This window comes from Fundulus heteroclitus, chromosome 12 (genome assembly GCF_011125445.2).
Source record: "Fundulus heteroclitus isolate FHET01 chromosome 12, MU-UCD_Fhet_4.1, whole genome shotgun sequence".
Taxonomy (NCBI): domain Eukaryota; kingdom Metazoa; phylum Chordata; class Actinopteri; order Cyprinodontiformes; family Fundulidae; genus Fundulus; species Fundulus heteroclitus.
Genome location: NC_046372.1, coordinates 35461922 through 35481998, shown reverse-complemented (window position 1 = coordinate 35481998; position 20077 = coordinate 35461922). Strand labels below are relative to the sequence as shown.

General features: G+C 43.2%; 1 protein-coding gene across 1 annotated transcript; it reads right to left on the bottom strand.

Moving 5' to 3' along the window:
- Positions 1–232: 232 nt before the first annotated feature.
- aplnra (apelin receptor a) lies at positions 233–2245 on the bottom strand. Its single transcript, XM_012866228.3, has one exon. The coding sequence runs from the start codon at positions 2109–2111 to the stop codon at positions 1026–1028; it is 1086 nt and encodes a 361-aa protein (XP_012721682.1). The 5' UTR covers positions 2112–2245; the 3' UTR covers positions 233–1025.
- Between the last annotated feature and the right edge of the window lie 17832 nt (positions 2246–20077).

The following is a 20077-nucleotide window of genomic DNA, read 5'->3' as shown; positions in this document are numbered from 1 at the left end:
AACCACCCTGCGGGGGGATACTTGACGCAGAAATAACAGGACGGGGTAATGAAACTGATGTGAAACTGCAGGTGAAATATTTACATTTGCTATCAGAACTTTCCCTTGTTGTTCTTTTGGAAAAAAAAATCACACTTATGAAACATACACACACACACACACACACACACACACACACACACACACACACACACACACACACACACACACACACACAGAGACTGAGTCTAAAGAAGTTTGGAGCACACGTCTTTAATGCAGTAGTTAGTTACAGTGGTGTCAAAAAAAATACAAAATATACATCAGCTTGAAACATATTTAAGGTTGCATTTCCTCACTTTTAATGCCACAACAACAACAACCCCCCCCCCCCCATCCACTCTAACCCAACTTGCTCCTGATCCACGACATCACAACATTTGTCAACCTCCATATGCCCCACTCCTGACCCCCACCCCCCGTTTCTACTCAACAAACTATAAAATTAAGCTGCAACACCTTTTCTCCTCTTACACCTCCCCCCCCCCCTCCTGCCATCGAGCTTTCTGTTTGATCTCCCTGCTCACAAAATCCTGACAAGTGCTTAGAAAACAAAACAGAAAGAGATGCAGACAAGAGACGGGTATGAAAATACTGTACAGCCATATGTTTCATCCAGTGTATGTAGGTTTCAGTTTTAAAATCATAACTCCGGTGGAGACAAAAAAAAAAAAAAAAAACAGCACAAAAATATAGACTTTTTTTTTTTTATCTGAGAATCTGAGGACCAGAGCAGCCAAAGAGCTCAGCCAGCTGGCTCCAGCTTCGTAAGTCCGCACAACACAGAGCATCAACGTCTCATCGCAAAAACGGGAGGGATATACATTGGAATTCATGACTGAAGGCAGTGAGAGTTTAAAGTTCATCGTGTCTCCTTACCAGCTTTAAACAAGCCGGCACATAAAAAAGTCTTTATTCTAACCAGTGTTCCAGTGGTTAAAGCCGGGACTGTCCTGCAGCCGTGCTCCCGTGCTTCCCTTAAGCCTCTAAACCTTGGTCGCCAGAGACTGAATCTCCGACTTCTGAGTCTGGGCGCTGAGAGTGGAGGACATGGAGCTCATCTGGCCGTGCATGGCCTTCTTCAGGTTGAGCAGGCACAAGCACTGGGAGCGAAAGCGCAGGTCGAAGAAGGCGTACAGGAACGGGTTGAGGCAGCTGTTGACGTAGGCCAGGCAGGTGGCGTAGGGGTGAGCCAGCAGAACGAAACGCACCACGCCGCAGGTGGTCGCCGCGAAATTCAGGTAGGAGAGGGCGTCCAGGCTCTTCAGCACGTGGAAGGGAGTCCAGCAGATGGCGAAGACCACCACCAGCGTGGTGATGATCTTGAGCAGGCGCTTCTTCTTCTGGTCCTCCTTGCGCAGGTTGTTGAAGTGGCGGGTGACGGTGCAGCCGATGAAGCAGTAGAAGATGGTCATGGCCAAAAAGGGCAGGAGGAACCCCAGGGCGGAGGAGGACAGGCTGAGTCCGGCGATCCACAGGTTCTCGTGCCCCTGGTTCAGGGTGACCAGGCTGAAGTCCATGGCGCATGTGGTCTGGTTGCTGTTGATGTCGTGCACCGTGGTCCTGAAGAGCAGCGTGGGTATGGACAGGAGGCCGGACAGGAACCAAATGGCGCCCAGGGATGCCAGCATGGTGCCTCTGGAGCGAAGCTTGTTGCTGGACAGGGAGTGCACGATGGCCAGGTAGCGGTCAAAACTCAGACAGGTGAGGCAGAAGACGCTGGCGTACATGTTGACCAGAACGATGTAGCTGCTGATCTTGCACAGAGCCACGCCGAACGGCCAGTGGTAGCCCAACGCCGTATACACGGCCCACAGAGGTAGGGTCACCACGAAGGTGAGGTCGGCGAGGGCCAGGTTCCCGATGTAGACGTCCGCGGCCCGGCGCTTAGACTTGGACCGCCACACGGTGAAGATGACCACGCCGTTGCCCGACAGGCCGAGGATGAAGATCAGCATGTAGAGCACTGGGATGAGGGAGTAGGAGGGCTCCCACTCCGAGTAGTCGCAGGCGGTTTCGTTGTCTTCGTAATAGTCATAATTGTCAGCGTATTCCCCAGTGGTGGCCTCCATGGTGCAAACAAAAAAATCCTCAACAGAGATAAGAGTCCTGTACAGTTCCCAGCGGAGAGTCGAGGCGATAAAAGGTCTGCTGCTGCTGGAGCAAAGGGCGACTGAGAGTGAGAGGCTGCCGGCGCTGTCTGCCTTTTTAAACTCGGCCCTCTACACCCCTGGTTCCCTCCCAGAACGACCCCCTGCCCTCCCCCTCCTCCTCCTCCTCCTCCTCCTCCCCCAACAGTAAAACATCTATCAGCTCTCCTCCTCCTCCCTCTGCCCCTCTCTCTCACCTCTTCTGGCACAGCCCTTCCCTCTGCCTGCGGGACCAGGAGCCTCACTCCAGTCCCCTGCAGATGCACACAGGCCAAATGCTGAACTCTACTCTGTGGAGGAAATGAAAGAAATACTTGGCAAAAAAAAGTTGTCAATTAAGTAATTTAAAAATAAAAATGTCTGACTATTGAGATGGAGACAGCAGCAAGACTATGTTAGGGGTTTGCAAGATTGCAAAAAAAAAGTTGTTTGAGTGTTTGTGAGCATTTCTGGTGGGAGATTTGATACTTAAACAAAAAGAAAGAACCCAAGTTTACTGACAGTATGAAAATGCATAAAAATGCATCCGGTTCTGTTCACCAGTCACAAAAAAAACAGGGTCAGACTAGGTGCAAAACAGAGAGTTCACTGAAACAGACCTTTCAGATTCAGATGCATCTTTATGTTTCTCACACATTTGTATCCAGATATTCACTGATAGGAAAGACCCTGCTCTGTAAATTGGTCATACAGCCTAAATTATGTGTTATTTGAGCTCAGGAGGTCATTTGTTAGCTGAGTTAACCTTTTCACTGGCTTGATTGATTCAGCTTTCCCATCTGCGTGTCAGTGGGTGTATTAGCTCTATCAAATTATCAGAAACAAAAGGGAGAGAAAGAGAGAAGTAGTCATCAGAAGCCTTTCTTTTGGTTTCCAAAACATCTAAAAGTTTTTAACTAATAACAATAAAAAAAACAACTAGCAGTTTTTGATCGATCTCAAATGCCATGGCAAAACTAGGAAGTAGTTCCCCACCCAATATCAGTGGAAAATCAGGCTCATTAACAGCAAAGGCTACATTTGGGTTTCTTATTAAGTAATTAGAAAAGTTACATCAATAAACGCTCTGAGGTCATTTGATGTTCAAATCAGATTTAAAAGTGCCAACCTTATCACCTTTCATGTCACTCCTTCTTTCCATTTGAAAGCACGCGGGCCTATAATTAACAGACAAAATAACGTGTTAAATTGTTAGATTTGAGCAGTTACATGACAAAATGTGCATTTTGTTCATGTCAAACTATTAAAACCTAGAGACTTGAAGTTGTGTGAAGGCCGATAACTTTCTATATGCACATAGAACACTTGTAAGACTGTAAAGGTTTGCATTATTGTTGAGTTTATTTTGTTGTTGCCTGTCAGTGTGTCAGGGAAGACACATGCAGAAGTTAGACTAACAATATAGTTTTGTTGTGAATTGAATCCCATTTTACATTATTCCACCTATATGCAATTTACCAGCGTGGATTTGATACACGTAGGGCATTGTAAAAATACAAAAACCTAAACAGGAATGTCAAGAGAACGAATTTCTATAAATGTTTAGTGTAAACACTGCTAAACAAATTACCAGTGGGGACTTAATAAGACTTAGGGATTGATCTACAGAGTCGTTTTGGATTAATAAATCAGGCAGCGGCTGCAAATGTCATCTCAAAGATTTTATCGCTATCTCTTGATTAAATCGAATGGCAGCCTTTACAGCTTTATCCGCTCCGTGATCTCGTTAAAAGAAATGCGTATCTGGTCGTGGAACAGGTCTGGACATCTTTACCGCCTCGTTTTCCATCACAATCGCCGCTGTTAAAGAGCTGTTAAAAGCGCAATCCGCAAAATTGCGCCACACCTTGCAGCTGTTTTTAATGCGTAAAACGCAAAAGAAAAAAAGAAAAAAAAAACGAGTTTGAAGTTAGAGCCAAGGCAGATAGGAAAGTATTGCGATTTTTCCCTTTTTCTCTGGAGATTAGATTAAAGATCGCGCAAAGAAAGCTGCGCGAATCTAATTCTCAAGTCTGCGACGGAATTTGCACAAAAGACAAGCCAGCACACAAAAACAAAAGGAAACGTCGCATCGACAACGCCTTGATTTTTTTTTTCTGTCTGTTTTACATTTCTTTACGCCGGATCAGCTGGCACACATGCTGGTCCACCTTCACCGCTGATTGCGTAAAGGCTGCGGAATGCAGCAAAGGAGCATTTAAGAGGAATCCAATGCATGAGGACAGCTGCTGTTTGTGCGTTGAAGGTGGAAATTGTGTAACTTTAAGAACCAAAAGATACTTAAAAGTAGGCTACACAGTAGTTAAAGCCTATCAAATGTTTACGATCAAAATTGTAACTGTATCGGATCTGTTAAAACCTCCCTATCTATTCTGCTTTGTGTTGTCTTGAAATTGGGAAAACATCAGGAAATATTAGTCGGTCAATCCTCTAACTGCTCACGTTGGCCCACTAAACATACAACACATCTTCTGAATCAGGCGTTTACTTAAAAGTAATCCATCCAAGATCGCAGGAATCCTGCAAACTCTCCAAAAATGATCGCTATTTAATAAACCCTATTATAAGGATATAGGTTTAGCAGCTGCAGTTATTAGTGCTCACGTAGCCCCGAGATTTATGGATGCAGAGGAGCCTCCCTATCACAGCAGCTCCACTAAATTTTCCTTGGTACTAAAATCATGACTGACAAACAGGTAAAAAAAAAATCACTGTTTCTTCCATGAAGTCATTCCTTAGAAACGACTCCTTCAGGGTGAAGAAGCTCATTTTGCAAACAGCTTTGACATTAGCACTCTTCCTGAACTCATTAAGGCATGAAGAAGTGACTGAAATAGTAGTGACTCTGTTTAAACAGAGCAATACAATTAATACAAAGAAATGAATACATCTTTTTAAATAAATTCTGACAACCAGATCTAAGTTTGCTTGCTCCAGCTGCTTCAAGGTTAAGAAGTTGAGCCAGCTGGCAGGTTATCCGTGTCACCGCACCAGTTAAAGCTGGGTACACAGCCTCAAGTTCCTGCTTAGCTCAGGAAAAAATTAAGACCTGTCATAAAAGTGGAGGTTCAGAAACTTTCTGAGTTGATATATCCTCCCAGTCCGAAAACATGACCGTTGGGTTAATTGGTCTGTCTGGAGATAGACTCTATTCCCCACGACCCTGACGATGGATGGAGGGTTTATTTATTCTCAGTCCAACACCTACAAACAGGTGAGCCTTGCAGTTCTTTGCTGGGTCCCTGATAAAACCAGTGAGAAAAGCAGTTGACTGAACTGACCTCTGTTGTTAAAGTCCATTGTTATGATGTTAGTATTAAACCATTATTATATAGAGAAATTAAAGAGTTCATTATATACCTATATTTGAAACCCTACAACACGTACGTTTATGCCACGGACCATTATTATCAAACCCAATAACAAATGCTAATTTTCCATTCACATACTCAGGAGCGGAGAAGATGTCTTAGAAATACATTCATACACCTTGGAGTTTCCACAGTTTGTCCTGAAGCTTAAACTTCAATGTATTTTACTTTCATTTCATGTGATAGACCAATAAAACATTGTGCATATTCATTAATAAGGCAAGGCAAGGCAAGGCAGGGCAAATTTATTTATATAGCACAATTCAGTACAGAGACAATGCAAAGTGCTTAATAAAAAGGTCATTTTCTGAAAAGTATAGTGTATAGTTGCTTTCATTTAGATTTACTCCCCTGAATAAAACCCAGCGCGACCGATTACCTTCAGAAGAATCCTGTGTGGTACGCCACAAGCTATGTAAGGGACGCTGCAGGTCAGATAAGGCCAAAATGTAACTTTGGATCTACTTGCAAAACATTATGTGTGCCCGAAACTAGCACTACGCATCAGCCTGAAAACACCATCCAGGGGTGAAACACAACATCGTGCTGTGGGAGGCTCTTCTCTTACAGGTACTGTGAAGCTGGTCCAAATTTAATCCAAAAACCTGCATTCAAAAAAAACATGCATTGAGTCCAAAAACATGATTAACGGAGGACTCCAAATAACCCTTAGTAGGGGTGAGTGAGGGCCTGCACGGGTGTTTATCCTGTGATGGAGTTGTAAGGCAAGGAAAGGCCAGTTTTTTTATATAGCATAATGCATACACAAGGCAATCCAATACTCCTCACGGGACATAAAAACAAACAACAACAAAAAAGCATAAGCATAAAAGCTTTGTATAAGACTTGTCAGGGTATACTCCACCTCTTACCCAATGACCACAGGAGGCAGACACCATTTAGCCCCTCCTTGATCCCGTATGAATAAACGGGTTTAAACGATGGACTAATGGACATTCTTGTGTAAGAACGGCCTAGTCAAAGTTCACGCCCAAATCAAAATGACAATTCCTGGCAAGACCTGACAAATGCTGTTTAGAGAAACAGTTTAACAAACTATGTTTGAGCTTTTATAAAGAATTAGAAAATAATCTGTCTTTGGAGGCACAGAGCTATCAGAAACATACCCGATTGAGGCAACATCCGTCGTTGACGGAAAATAAGGCACTACAAAATAATGACTGTGGGGCCTGAACACTGTTGTGGCCCAAACATTTCAGGGTTTTATTTGTAAAAAAAAAACAACTGAAAACCATATCATCTTCCTTGATAGTTATTTTGTGTTGATCTGTCACATAAAATCTCAATAAAATGCTAAAACATGAAAAGGTTCTAAGGCTGTGAATACTTTTGCAAGGCCAAAAAAAAACAAACAAATGAAATCAGATTTCTAAAGAGGAATTATTCTCAGTGGGAGTGGGGGGGGGGGGGAAAAAAAGACAGCTTGAGCAGATTTGGGTATTATTTACAGCACATTTAAGAAGGCTAATTTCTGCAAAAAATAAATAAATAAACATTCCTTAAAGCGGTGATAACAAGGAGCGGTTGCGTAAATTCTCACAGTGGATTATTCCTAGATGTTGCGGTTTAAGGAAATACAGTATGCTTGATGAAAGTAGGGGCTGCACGGATCACAGCTTATCAGCTCACACTGAGTGGCTGCTGATTTCTGCTCTACATGGAGCGCTCAGGGCCGGCTCATGGGAGTCTAACATGGCAGACACTTCATCTTTCTTTTAACACGGCTCAGCCAGAGCCGCGTCTCTCTTTTTTTATAAATGGCTCCCCCGTCATGTATGAAAACTGTACTGTTTGTTATTTTAAATGAAAGGGATGCGGAAGACATACGGGATGATAAGACGTGTCCTCCTTGGGGAAATGTTGACGATATTTAATGACTGCGCCGCTCTAACCGGACCTACGGGAGAACACCTGGAGGGTCCCGCCTCAGCTTCATCCCCCATGGGGGGAGAGGATTGACTCCCTGGGCGAGAAGCCTTTCCACAAATAAATTTGCAAATTAAAAAAAAGCGAGCAGATAAGAAACAGATGGCAAGATTAGCCCATCATCTCAGATGTCTTCAGAGGGCCTCATCACTTGCTAATTGCGGCCTTTAAAAGGTGCCAAGATAAAGTTCTGCTGCTGATCCCGAGGCGGGAGGAGAAGCATTAGCCCAGGGTGAGATCTTACTCAGGCTACACGACTTTCCAGATGAAAAACACGGGAATTAAATCATTTCGTGTCACGTTCAGCCAGCAGACGTAGCCGCAGAGCTGTCTGAACCCGGCTTTTGGACCACACATGTGTCCCTTTCCACAGCTGTGGCTCCCTTTGATCTGCTGCTGAAATGACCCTGCTGTTCGCACCGGGGACAAAATGTCGCCGTTCAGACAGAGGTTGTGGCCGTCTTGGGTTTTGCAACAACTGAAGTGTGGGATATTTATCTTGGCGGCGCTGACTGGAGACAGAGAGCAGGAGAGCCCGGGGACATTTGCAGTGGGCACATGTCACCCCCAGCCTGGAGGAGATAAGTCACTTTAGGTGTAATCTGGGACCTACAGGCTTGTTTGAAGTGCAAAACTGTTCGCACTTAGCACTGATTATTTTTCCTCTTTCTTGATTTGTGGCCAGTGCAAATCCCGCAAGTCATACTGAGGGTTAGGGGTCGGAAAACACTGGCGAAAAAATGGCACCATGAAGACGTTATGTGTCAAGCTCCGAGCATCGCAGAAAAACGGGGGGGGGAAAAAAAGCATGCAGAGCTGAAATCTCCAGACAAACAAGATCAGACAAGCAGCCAAGAGGCCGATGGTAACTCTGGAGGAGCTGCAGAGCTCCACAGATGATGGTGGTGGGCTGATTTGCTGACAGCACAGCCAACAATCTGTGCAGTCACCAGTTGAATCTGGTATTGATAATGGAGTGGGAAGAAGAAAGAAAGACATGAGTATTCTCGATAAAAGTCTGTCCCGAGGAGTGAAGGGGACACAGATATGACCAAACTGAATCATTTGGCCTAAACTGTCAGCTCCACTTCACAATGTGGTCGTGGCAGCATCATGCTGTGCGGTCGTTTTTCTGCAGACAGGAGCTGCTCAGAGAAAAAGGGAAAAAAATGGGTAGCACTAAATACAGGTCGGTCATGGAAATAAAGACAGGGGTGATTTCACCATCCAGCAGGACAGCAGCCTTCAACATCCAGAGCTCAGTCAGTCCAGACCTACAGCACCAGTGAGAAGTCTGGACTCACCTCCTTGTTCAATGGTTGCCCTTTATTTTTATTACTACCTCTGGGAACTCCTTCAAGACAGTTGGATAATCATTTCAGGTGACAAACCTCATGAAAACAGGAGGAAACAAACTGGAAACCAAAACACGGTACTGTTTCTACGTGTACATAAGAGGAAACTCAGTTCATGTCCAATAAGCTGTGTGCTTAACTTTAAGGGGCCTCATCAAACTATTGAGCTGGGGGCCACGGACGGCTATCTTTCCCATACATCTGCCTGCACTTGGCACAGCCCTGAAGGGAACAGAGACCCTCCACCCCACCATAAAGAGATGTTTTTCTTGAGAAGGCTGCTCTATTGTTTGGTTTTTGTCGCCGCCAGCACTTCTCGGCTAATGAGCAACGCACCTGTTGAGAATCACACTTCCTGCTTTCTGCTTGAGCTACGGCGGCTGATCGTTTTCCGTTTACGTTTTTTTTTTTAATCTTTTTTTTTATTCGTAAAGATTGTTTGAAACTGACTTGAAAAACATGTTTAAGAAAGCGAAAGTCAGGCCGTGTCGTTGGTACGTCGGTGCCCTCTGCCCTCGCTGCTTCCCGTTTGCATTGGGTGCTGCAGCGGCGTGTGTTGGTATCAGAGCGGGGTTTATCTTGGATGGCCTCCGACATCCACATCGCAACCCAAACACGGCTTTGTCAGAGGCAAACTGCAGCGCAGTGGAGATTTAAGACCAAATCTCCACTGTTTATTTGCTACTTATCTACTTTCCGAATAGCACGTCCGCCAAGAAACAATCACACCTATAATCATGGCTGCAGCGCCCTCTCTTCACATAGGGCTGTAATGTGGTGGAAACTGTTTCCTTGGAAACCCCATATTGTTGTTTCTTTACTGGAGAACCGTCAAGGGGACATTGTGCCATTCGAGTTCATTTCTCCCACAGTCAGCAAGTTAAAGTCTTCATGGTGCGTCCTTTAATGCAAATGTATGATACTCACTGAAACAAGGTCAATGCATCCTGCGCAGAATTTATGTAATAGACCAACACAAATTACTACAGAAATTAAAAGAATATATAGTTTTAATCTTTTTTACAAATAGAAATCTAAAGAAAAGGTCAATCCCCTTTACAGTGATAACTACAAATAAAATCCAGGGCAGCCATTTGCCTTCTAAATTTACTTTAACAGAGTCCACTTTTGTGTGATTTAACCACGGTGTAGACGGAGCTGCTCTGTGAAGGCCTCGCAGGTTTGTTAGAGAATATTAGAGAACAAACAGCATCATGAAGACCAAGGATCACAGCAGACAGGTCAGGTGTGATGTTGTGGAGAAGTTTAAAGCAGGGTTAGGATAGAAAATAACATACCAACCCATATAGTTCAATCCATCACCCAAAACGGGAAAGAGTATGGTGGTACTGAAAATCTACAAAGACATGGATGACCACATAAATGTGGAGGCCAGACAAGGAGAGCGTGACTCAGAGAAACTCTGGAGGAGCTGCAGAGGTCCACAGCTGAGGTGGAAGAGTCTGGATTGGTAAGAAGAACTGAACGATTTGGTATATGTGCAATGAATGTGCGGTGGATGAACCTGAACGCACCACCCTGTGGAGTAAAACCTAGTGTGGGGGCGCTTTCTTCAATAGCAACAAGGAAACTTGTCTGGGACTTTAGTTGGTGAACAGGACGGGGTTAAGCACGGGTCAACCTCGGAGGAAAACCTTTTCAGAGGCTGTAAAGTTCTTGAGTTTGGAGCGGAGGTTCATCTTCTAGCAGAACAACCAAATTAAACAACAAGCCAGAGGAGATCCAGACCTAAATTCAACTGAGAACATGTGGCAAGAGTCTTAAAAATGCTGTTCATCTATGTTTTCCTTGCAGAAAACAAGGAAAACAAAAGTAGAATGGGCAAAAGTTTTACTCTCTAGAAGTCTTGAAATTGCATTTTCAGTAGAAGGTTGCTGCATAAAATATTGATTTGAAGAGGCATAGTACAGACAGCAAACCTTTCAGAATGTCAGGACTGTATTTGTGAAAAATAAGACAAGATTTTTCTTCCACTTCCCTGTTATGCTCTACTGTTTGGTTATCCGTACAGAATCCCAGTACAGTACATTTTAAATTGCAGCAGGAATTATGACAAAACGTGACAGAGTTCACGGGGTGCGTGTATTTTCTGCGAGGCGCTGTAAACTGATCGAGCAGTTTTCAGAGCAGATGAGGGCAGGTAACCAGGAAGCCAGAAGGCAAGCTAACGAGTCTCCCTGGGCCCGCTGCCCAGCGGTTCTGCTCCTCCTTCCCGCTTGTCCGTGGACTTCCAGTAGCTTGGTCAGGACCAAGAGGGTCGCAAGGTGTTTCCCCTCCTTCCCTCTGGACCACCCTCACGTTCGTCCTACCCACCGTACGCCGTCCGTGTCTCTGTTTGGGTCAGTGGCCAAAACTGCAGGCAGCACAGGATGTTCCACAATGGGACGTTTTGGCTTTCCGGCTGAGATGCGCCGCCGTGGCTTTTATTTTAGCTGCTTGTTATGGGCTGTTTATTTGTCAGCCAGCCCGATGGAACGATAACATAAATATTATCAGTCGCTGCGTATCGTTTTTGTGCAGTGCAGATATGCAAAGTAGGTCAGATGAGTGGATTTTTTAATCAGATGAGGGATTTCTCACGTTATTCTCCTCGTATAGACGACCGTGCTTGATTGGAAGGTGACCCTCATGAGAGCTGGCCGTCACCTGCACGCAGCAGGAAGCTCAGAAAGGAAACCTGGTGGAATATATAGGAAACAATAACCCAGCAGGAAGCAAAGAAGACAGAGATGTGGCTAATGAAAGAGAGGACACTGGGAGAGAAATGAGGGGACAATGGACAGGGCTGATGAGAGGGTAGTGGGTTTTCTCTGTGCGACAGAGTTAATGACAGGGATTAAAAGCCGAGAGGGGGGGGGTCTCCAGGCTCTGCTAGACTCCAACTCTGCCCTCCCATCATCCCAGGAGATCTGCGGGAATCTGACTCCATTTGGCTTAAAATCTCTTAAAAAAGCAAGAACCCCATGGCTCAATTAGGAGGAAATTAGTCTTATTTTACCTCCTCTGCAACAACAGCGTCACTGTTTCTTCAGCACAAGTTATCTCTCAAAGGGGCGGGGTCCGCCCTAATGTGATATTCTCAGAATCAGTGTCCTGACCTTCGTGTCAGATTCTCCGCTTATTTCTTTAAAGTTTTCCCCCGACTGTAAGAATCTGGCTGCGTCTCGCAGCAGAAGAGAGCAGAGAGGCCTCCTCACCTCCACGCGTAATTGTCGGCTGTTTTCTTTTTTTAGCGGAGCAACAGAAACCCGAAGCCTGAGCCTGTTTAAAGAAGTCAAAGTGAAAAGCTTTTAAAAAAAGTGATCCATGCAAGATCCAGGTGCTTTGCAGACTTTCTGTCCAAAATCGTAGAAATCCCAAAAGGAGCTTTAATGCCGCTCTGTGATAATTTCCTCCAGGACTGGAGCGGAGGAGCTGTCGGCTGGCCTGATTGGCACTGAGAAAGAGCAGAGCGTCAACCCAACAAATGTGCTTAGTCAGCAAGATGCTTTGGCTAAAAGTGTTTGAGCATTTTGTCGCTAAATCACTCTTTGTATGAGTTATACTACTAAAAAATTCATTTTTTGGGGTTTTTTTTTTTGCTGCTGAATACAAAAAGCAGGTCTGACCCAAAGCTGGAGCTGTTCCAGGGAAACTCTAAAAGCTTCTTTTATAAAATCTCCCCATACTGGGAGCGGGCCGGGAATATCTTCGACTGTGTCTACCTCAGAGGACGTACAGCTAAAAATATTACAGTTCATCCCAGACAACACCTGAGTGTTGTATTTATGTATTCATGTTAGTTTAGGACAGAGTAAACAAGAACCACGTATGAGCATTTTAGAAGTATTTTATTAGAAATGTCACCAAGTCAGGTTTTATTATGCGGGTTTATAGTAGAAAAAAAAGCTAAATGAATGCCCTGCTGTTCCAGCTTTAAGGAGGCAAAGTGAAGGAGAGGTCCCCAGCATTAGTGGGATTGCAAAGTATCTAAAAGCTGGCGACGGCGTGGCGGAGGCTGTGCTGCGTTCCCCATCTGTCAGCTGTTTGACAGACAGCAACAAACTGTAAATCAGTCACCTCTGAGCTGAGCTTGGCCCTCTCCCTGCTCTGAGCAAACAAACCATCACTGCGTCTGTCTATGAGGAAAAACAAAACAAGGAAAAATGCCGTGCTCTGGGAGTTAAAAGTTTGATTAGACAAAGTAAATGTTGTTCCAGGGGCTGATTTCGATGCCTCTCAAAAGTGTAGGAGATTTGTCACTTCACAACCCCCAATGTGTTTTATTAATGTGTTTATCCTCTACCACCTTTTAATAAGATGGAAGAGGATAATTGGGAGAAAGAATGAAAATCACACATGATTTTTTTTTCAAACCTTTCCCTTTTCCGTACTGTGGCAGAAAAAAAGCAAAAAGAATACATTTGCATATACAATAAGTTAGCAGAGAATCTATCCGTCTACAGCATTAACAGGATATTTTCATCTACATACGAAACAAAGCGGAATATCCATTTCAATAGGTAAACATAATTCAATAAAGCTGTTATAGAACCAAACAGAAGGGGATATCAAATATATTTATTTATCATATTAATTTTATTCTTATATTTATGACATCCTTTTTTCACAACCTATGTTTTCTGATTTAACATGTTTAAAAGTGCAGTGTTTAAAACATTTTTCCCAGTACTAGAATGTGGTCCTCATCAGAAATCCTGAAACAATGTGAGGAATCTTGAGGTCTTGTCGATAATCCCCAAATGATTTTTTTCCCTCAGTAGCAACTGACTCACTCAACACGGGCAGGGTGAGACCCACCCTGCTTAGTGATTATGCCTCCATTTGTCTTACATGATGTATCAATTCCCACTGGAGACCTTCTTTAACAAAAACACGGTGCTTCACTGCATCACTTCGTTTCATTAAAAACAGTGTGGACATTTTTTATGGGGATGAATGACTTCAAAAACCTCATTGCTTTGGGAAACAGGTAAGCAGTAATTGAAGGAAGTGTAACACATCCAATAATATCATTTTTAAAAATTAACAAAAAAACAATCTCAACTAAAAGATTAAGCAGTTAGTTGATTTATATTCATTAGTCTCTTGCACACAAATCAAAAAAGATCTTGAAGGTGTTCTCAAACTTCAAAAACTTTTTGTTTATTGTGAAGCAAATTAAATACTTTAAATATGGTAAAACATAAATAAGGTAAATATTTCACAAATCCACTAGAGCATAAAAAGGAAAAATATAGAATAACTTAGTAGAACAACCAGTTAATAATTAGGAATAGGTGCATTTTGTATTTAAAAAGGTCAGCAGCATGTTCTTTACACCAGAATATAATATAAATACCAATATAAAACCTCCATCATTATCCTCTGAGAAAACAAATGTGTTACGCTTTTTGTTTCACCCTTCATGAACTCCAAATGTCCCACAACAAATCAACCTGGAGTAGCATAGATGAAAGCAAATTGTATTCATTTGATGTATTAGACGTCCAAGTCAAAGTGCAGACCTAAATCTAATTGACAGTCTGTAGCAAGTCTTAAAATCTGTTGTTCGCGGACGCACCCTTTAATCTGTGAATTTAAGATGTTTTGCAAGGGAGAATGGGCAAAAGTTTCAGTCTCTAGATGTGCAAAGCTGACAAAGATACCCCAGAAAGACTTAGCTGGAACTACTAACTACAGTAAAATACAGTAAAAACAGTTCAGATGTTTATATTTGTAAAAAGGAAATGGACGTACCACCACTTTAGTACTTTCCTTCTTTTCAAGTATGCACTACTTTGTGTTGGTCTGTCACATAAAATCCCGCAAAAAAAACCCTCAAAGTTCTTAGCGTATTAATACTTTAGAGAGACACCGTAAAACCCAGATCTGAGTGGGAATTTATACAATTAAAGCCCGTTTTGTTGGTTTAGTGACACTTCTCTCTCTCTCAGCTTGCGTCGCAACCAGAAGCCCCGACTCCTTTAAAAGCTGACAACTGCTTTCAAGGAGTCAAACAATAAACCAAACTTTTACACTCTGTCGACAACTTTGATGTGCAATCACGAGGTGGGGGGGGGTGGAGGGGCGAGGGCACAGAGTGGGAGAAAAAACATCCTCTGACTTGCCCTAATTGTTTCAGCATCTGGTCCTCTGTCGCTAGCGCGCAGACTGGCTGAAAGGCACGGCTGAAAAACACACATTCAAAGTTTCCACTCCGTCCATTTCCTTTAATCAGGCTGCCCTCTTGGTGACTGATTATCAGAGCCGACCGTGGCCTTGCCTCCAATGTCTCCGCGTGTCTGCTGACCGCACAACTTTTGCTGCTTCAATAACGCTGCCGTGCTACTCGGCGCACACAGCTGACAAACGCATTAACTCATCGCACCTAACGATTATTATCATGCGGCGGGATCGGGGGGGAAGAAGAGGAGCGTGCGGCCAGGGCTGAAATAACCCTGCAGGGACAGGCTGTGTTTTAATAAGTGTCCCACAGCCAGGGCGCGCTAATGAAACGAGACCAACTGGCTGTGGAACGTGGCCTTCTCATTATCCACGCGCTTTAGGGTTCTAAAAGGGGAAGCGGGACACTGTTAAAACACAAAAGCTCCAGATGTGAGGCTCTTGAAACCCATCTCTGTGTCTGGCCCACGTTGAATGCTGACAAATTGGCCTTCAACGATCCCAAAACAAGCCTTAACTCAATGTCAACGCCGTGTGTCTCTCTTGTGAGCCTCGTGTGAGAAGGCCCGCTGGCTCCAGAAAGAAGCAGGGACTCTGGGAAAATATTTGGGCAGAGCCCCGTGGTATTTCAGCCCCTATAACGTGTTGATCTGAATGGTCTCCATTTAGAATCAGGGCTGGGAGAACCAGTTATACGTTGTTATTTTTTAAACTACCATTAAAAGGCAACGCACAATGGAAAAGGAGTTTTGCTTTAATGCGTTACAAATTAAAATCAGAATTTATTTGTCATGAGACCCCATTACTCTGATACCCCCGAAATGAAGGGAAACCAATTGCCTCCAGAAGTTACCCACACGTCTCTGTGTGTATTTAGATCTTATTAGTGAATAAACAGCATCGCAAAGACCAAAGGATGATGCTGGGATACGGTCGAGGAGAAGGTAAAAGCAGGGTTCGGTTATTAATTAATAAATAAATGTTTTAAGGATCTCACAGAGCACACCTCAATCCATCAACTGAGGATGGACAGAGCGTGGCACAACATGCCAAGACTTAACCTTTGGCCAAAGCTGAGTTGGCTGTGCAAGGACAAGATTAATCGGAGAAGGAACCAAGAGGCAGAGCTCTGGAGGAGCTGCAGAGATCCACAGCTCAGCTGGCAGAACCTGTCAACAGCACAGCTACTAGTTTTGGACTCCACTAATCGGGCCTCTAATGAAAAAGTGGCAGCGAGAAAACCATTGTTAAAAGAAAGCCATAAAAATAAGAATCAGAATCAGAATCAGACATACTTTAATAATCCCAGAGGGATTGTTTGCTGTTTGCCTTAAGCCATGAAGGGACTCTAAACACGTGGAAGAAGGAGCTCTGATCAAGTGAGGCTAACAGATGCAATTAAAAATCAGCCTGCCCCCTCAGCAGCGACAGGATGACAATACATTACAAAAACACCCCGTTTAACAGCAAAAAGGTCTGTTGATGGATATTTTAGTTATTCTGACTACTAATGCTGACCTGACTTTGACGTTTGAATGAAAACCCGAGTAGGGTGGAGCCAAACTGGGCAGACCAAATGGAGCTGGGTCGGTGGAACTGGGGCAAATGATCCACCTCTATAATTGACTGTAGAGATGGTACTCCTCTGATTATAACCCTGGCCTTTCACACGCCAGACGTATCACCGGTCTTTATGTCCAAACACTTCCAGTTTGGTTTCATCAGTCCATGAAACTGCCTCCCAAAACTATGTAGACTTTTCCAAATTCTTTCTCCCATATTATAGTAGACTTTTGGTGCTCCTTGTAGTCAAGAATCCTTGTTTATGCATTGCACAGCTTGTGCTGCCACTGAAGCAGGGGTCCCAGCCTTCATCGTGTCACCCTACAGGTGTCTTGCAGTCACACAAGGGTGTTTCACACCTTATCCGACTAAACTGCCTAAAGCTCTTGATTAAATTTTGAGCTTGCTTCCACGACCAGGCAGGATTGCAGCTGTTCAATAAGCTTTAAACTTTCTTATAATCTTCTCGATGATGTCTTTTGGAATACTTAATCTTTTGGAAATCTTCTGATACCCAGAGCCCTTCAGGTGTCAAGAAATAATCTCTTTTGTCGTTTTTTCTGGAAGCTCCTTTGTCTTTCCCGTGATTGCAACTCACCTTTATTTCCCCATGGGTGGGTTTTATACACACAGGACACATAATAGCCGACAAAAATGAAGGGTCATTATGGGCTTCACAATGGCTTCATCATGATTCATCTCCACTGTAGAAAAACAACAATATTATGTAGGGGTTGTATAATAGTGGCATTGCTATCTTGGTAAAATATAGTATAGAAACCAAATGTAACATCCTATATTTTCAATGTTGGTTTTATGGATCGTTAAACTAAAACTAAAGTAATCCACCCCAAGCAAAATCTCGCACTTTGGAGACGCTTTAAAATGCTGAATCATTGAAACTTTTAGAGGGTTGAATAATTTTGATGGTAATTACTTATAAAAATGTGCGTTAAAACCCCTGGAAAACAGTATCTGCAACAGAAAACAAACGTGCCCTGCCCCGTGAAGGATAATGACGGCAGCCTCACTCTGTAGGATGTTTTTACAGGGATGTATCCTGGATGGAAACCTGTTAGAGGTTGCTGAAGGTTTAAAAGTGAAGCAGAAGTTCACCTCCCAGCAGGACGACGACCCTAAACACGCAACTAGAGCTACAAGTGCTGCAATGACCCAGTCAAGGTCAAGACCTAAAGATTAGCCAGAGTTAGGTGGCCAGACTGGAAAACTAATGCCAACAGTCTTTTTATATTGAATGACGCATCTAGATATGCAAAGGATGTTAAGGTAAAGGCACACAGAAGCATATTCATACCAGGACAGCACACACAAGCAAAACGTATTCATACCAGGACAGCTGAATCATACTTTGAGAATTTTATTTGTAAAAAATAAAATAAATAATAATAATTCCTGCATTTTACAAATAAATGGTACATGGTGTTAATTTAAGACAAAAAGTTTAATAAACTACTTTGGTTTTGGTTGTACGGTAACTATAGATGCACCATGTATCTGCATTAACGTCAATTTTGGCTGATGTTAGTCATTTTATCCGTCTTATATGTAAAACTAGGGCAATAATAACCACTGGTGTTTCTTTCGGTCTTGTCATCTTGGCCTTTCAGGACAGGGAAGGCAGGTTGGCCATGTGCTTTTTGTCTGGGCATGCAGGATTGTGGAGTGATTAACAAACAATGTCTGCTGTGTGGTCATTTTTTCCTCATTGTTGAAAAGATGGGGAAATAATACATTCTCAGTTAACATTGGATATTGGCCAAAACAGCGATATTAATATTGGATATTGCTGTCCTATCAGTGCATCCGTCTATGTAATCAAATGTGAACGGATCCTTTTGTAAGCCGCTGCAAATGTTTGTTCTCATGTTAAAGCTGTTCTGTAGCCATAAGCACTGCACCTCCTCCAGGTCACCAGGGTGACTGCAATGTAAGTTTTTACTTTGGCTGGCAGTCCTCTTCCATCTGACAGCCAACATGCACATGGCCATGAATTAACTATATCTGACACCTGCAGCCCACACCTTCACACCCCAGCTCAAACACGTCATTAGTGTCCTGCTAAAACCACCATTAAACATTAAACGCATGGGCTCGTTGTAAATCAAAAACCAATCAGCTGGTCTGTAGTCGGAGAATGGCGAGAGAGAAATGTGGCGTAATTTTATGCTGAAAATGAAACATGTTGCCTTATCAAAGAATAATTGCATTCATAATAAGCCGTCGTTCTGCAGGATGGACAACGGGTCGGGATGTGTTAGTGTGTGCCAGAGTCAACAATCTTTATTGGTAATATGTGAAACATTTTTTTTTTATTTATGTTAACAATCATCTCTTTTAATTACATGACCGTGGGCTGCTTGACATGGTGCTTTATGACAGCCTTTTATTGGCTCTGGGTCCCTACGCAGCCGACAACACAGCACAACACGCCCTGGAATGACTTCATTACTGCACAGACGTTTTGTAACTTTTTCAAACTTCAGAGACTGGTCTGATTTGCTGCAGCTTTTTGAACAGTAATTTAAAAAGGCCTCCCACTGTGCACTCCTGAACCTCTATTTTCTGCAAGCGCGCTACAGTAAATGCTACAGTTTTTCTTTGAACATCGGCCACTTTTCACACTTAATATGTTCATTAACTAACCACTTCAAATGATTTTCTTTTTCTTTAAGTGTCCTTACTCTGACCCATGAATTTTTAAGGAGACCCGTTGACACACGAGATGAATTAAGTGTCTAAAAATATCAAGGTTGCAAAAGAAACATCTTTAAATGGGAGCGCCTTCTCACAAAAATAAGCTTTGCTGCCATTTTTGTCGTCGATTCCATTTGAAATATCAATTCTGCCACAGTTTAGTTAATAAAATGAGTTAATAATTTACAAGCTGCAATGTGAGGCTGGGTTTAATAAAAAGCAGAAGAAAAATCTAAATACAGAAAGTACAAAGGAGAACCGAGGCCATTGGTGTTCTCAGGAATTAAAAGGGGACATGTCATGCTTTTTAATGCCTTCCTTTTCACATTGAAATCATTCAGGTGTGGTCTATATCAAGTGGAACTACAACGTTTAGGTCTGAATACCTCAGTAATTTATCCCCGCATCCCTTCTTTTGCCCCTGTTCTGAAGTGCGTCTGAGAACAACTCGTTTTTGGTGCTGTCTCTTTAAATCTGAAAGAGGCACTTCACACCTCCGCCCCTCCTCCAGGTCACAGAGCGTTCCGCTCCAGCTTGTTTGGCCATTTTTGTTGTATGCTGGGGGAAGGGATGGTGTAGTGAAGGTGAATTGTGTGGGTTAATACACCCGACAACCAAAGTTTTTCACTTATCCACTTGCAGTTTCGGCGTCCTTCATCTTGGATTCTAAAATCCCAGCAAATAAATAAATAAAAAGGGTGGATTTATGAAATTGATAATCCAGAAGTCCCTGACCTTGTTTAGCAGCTCT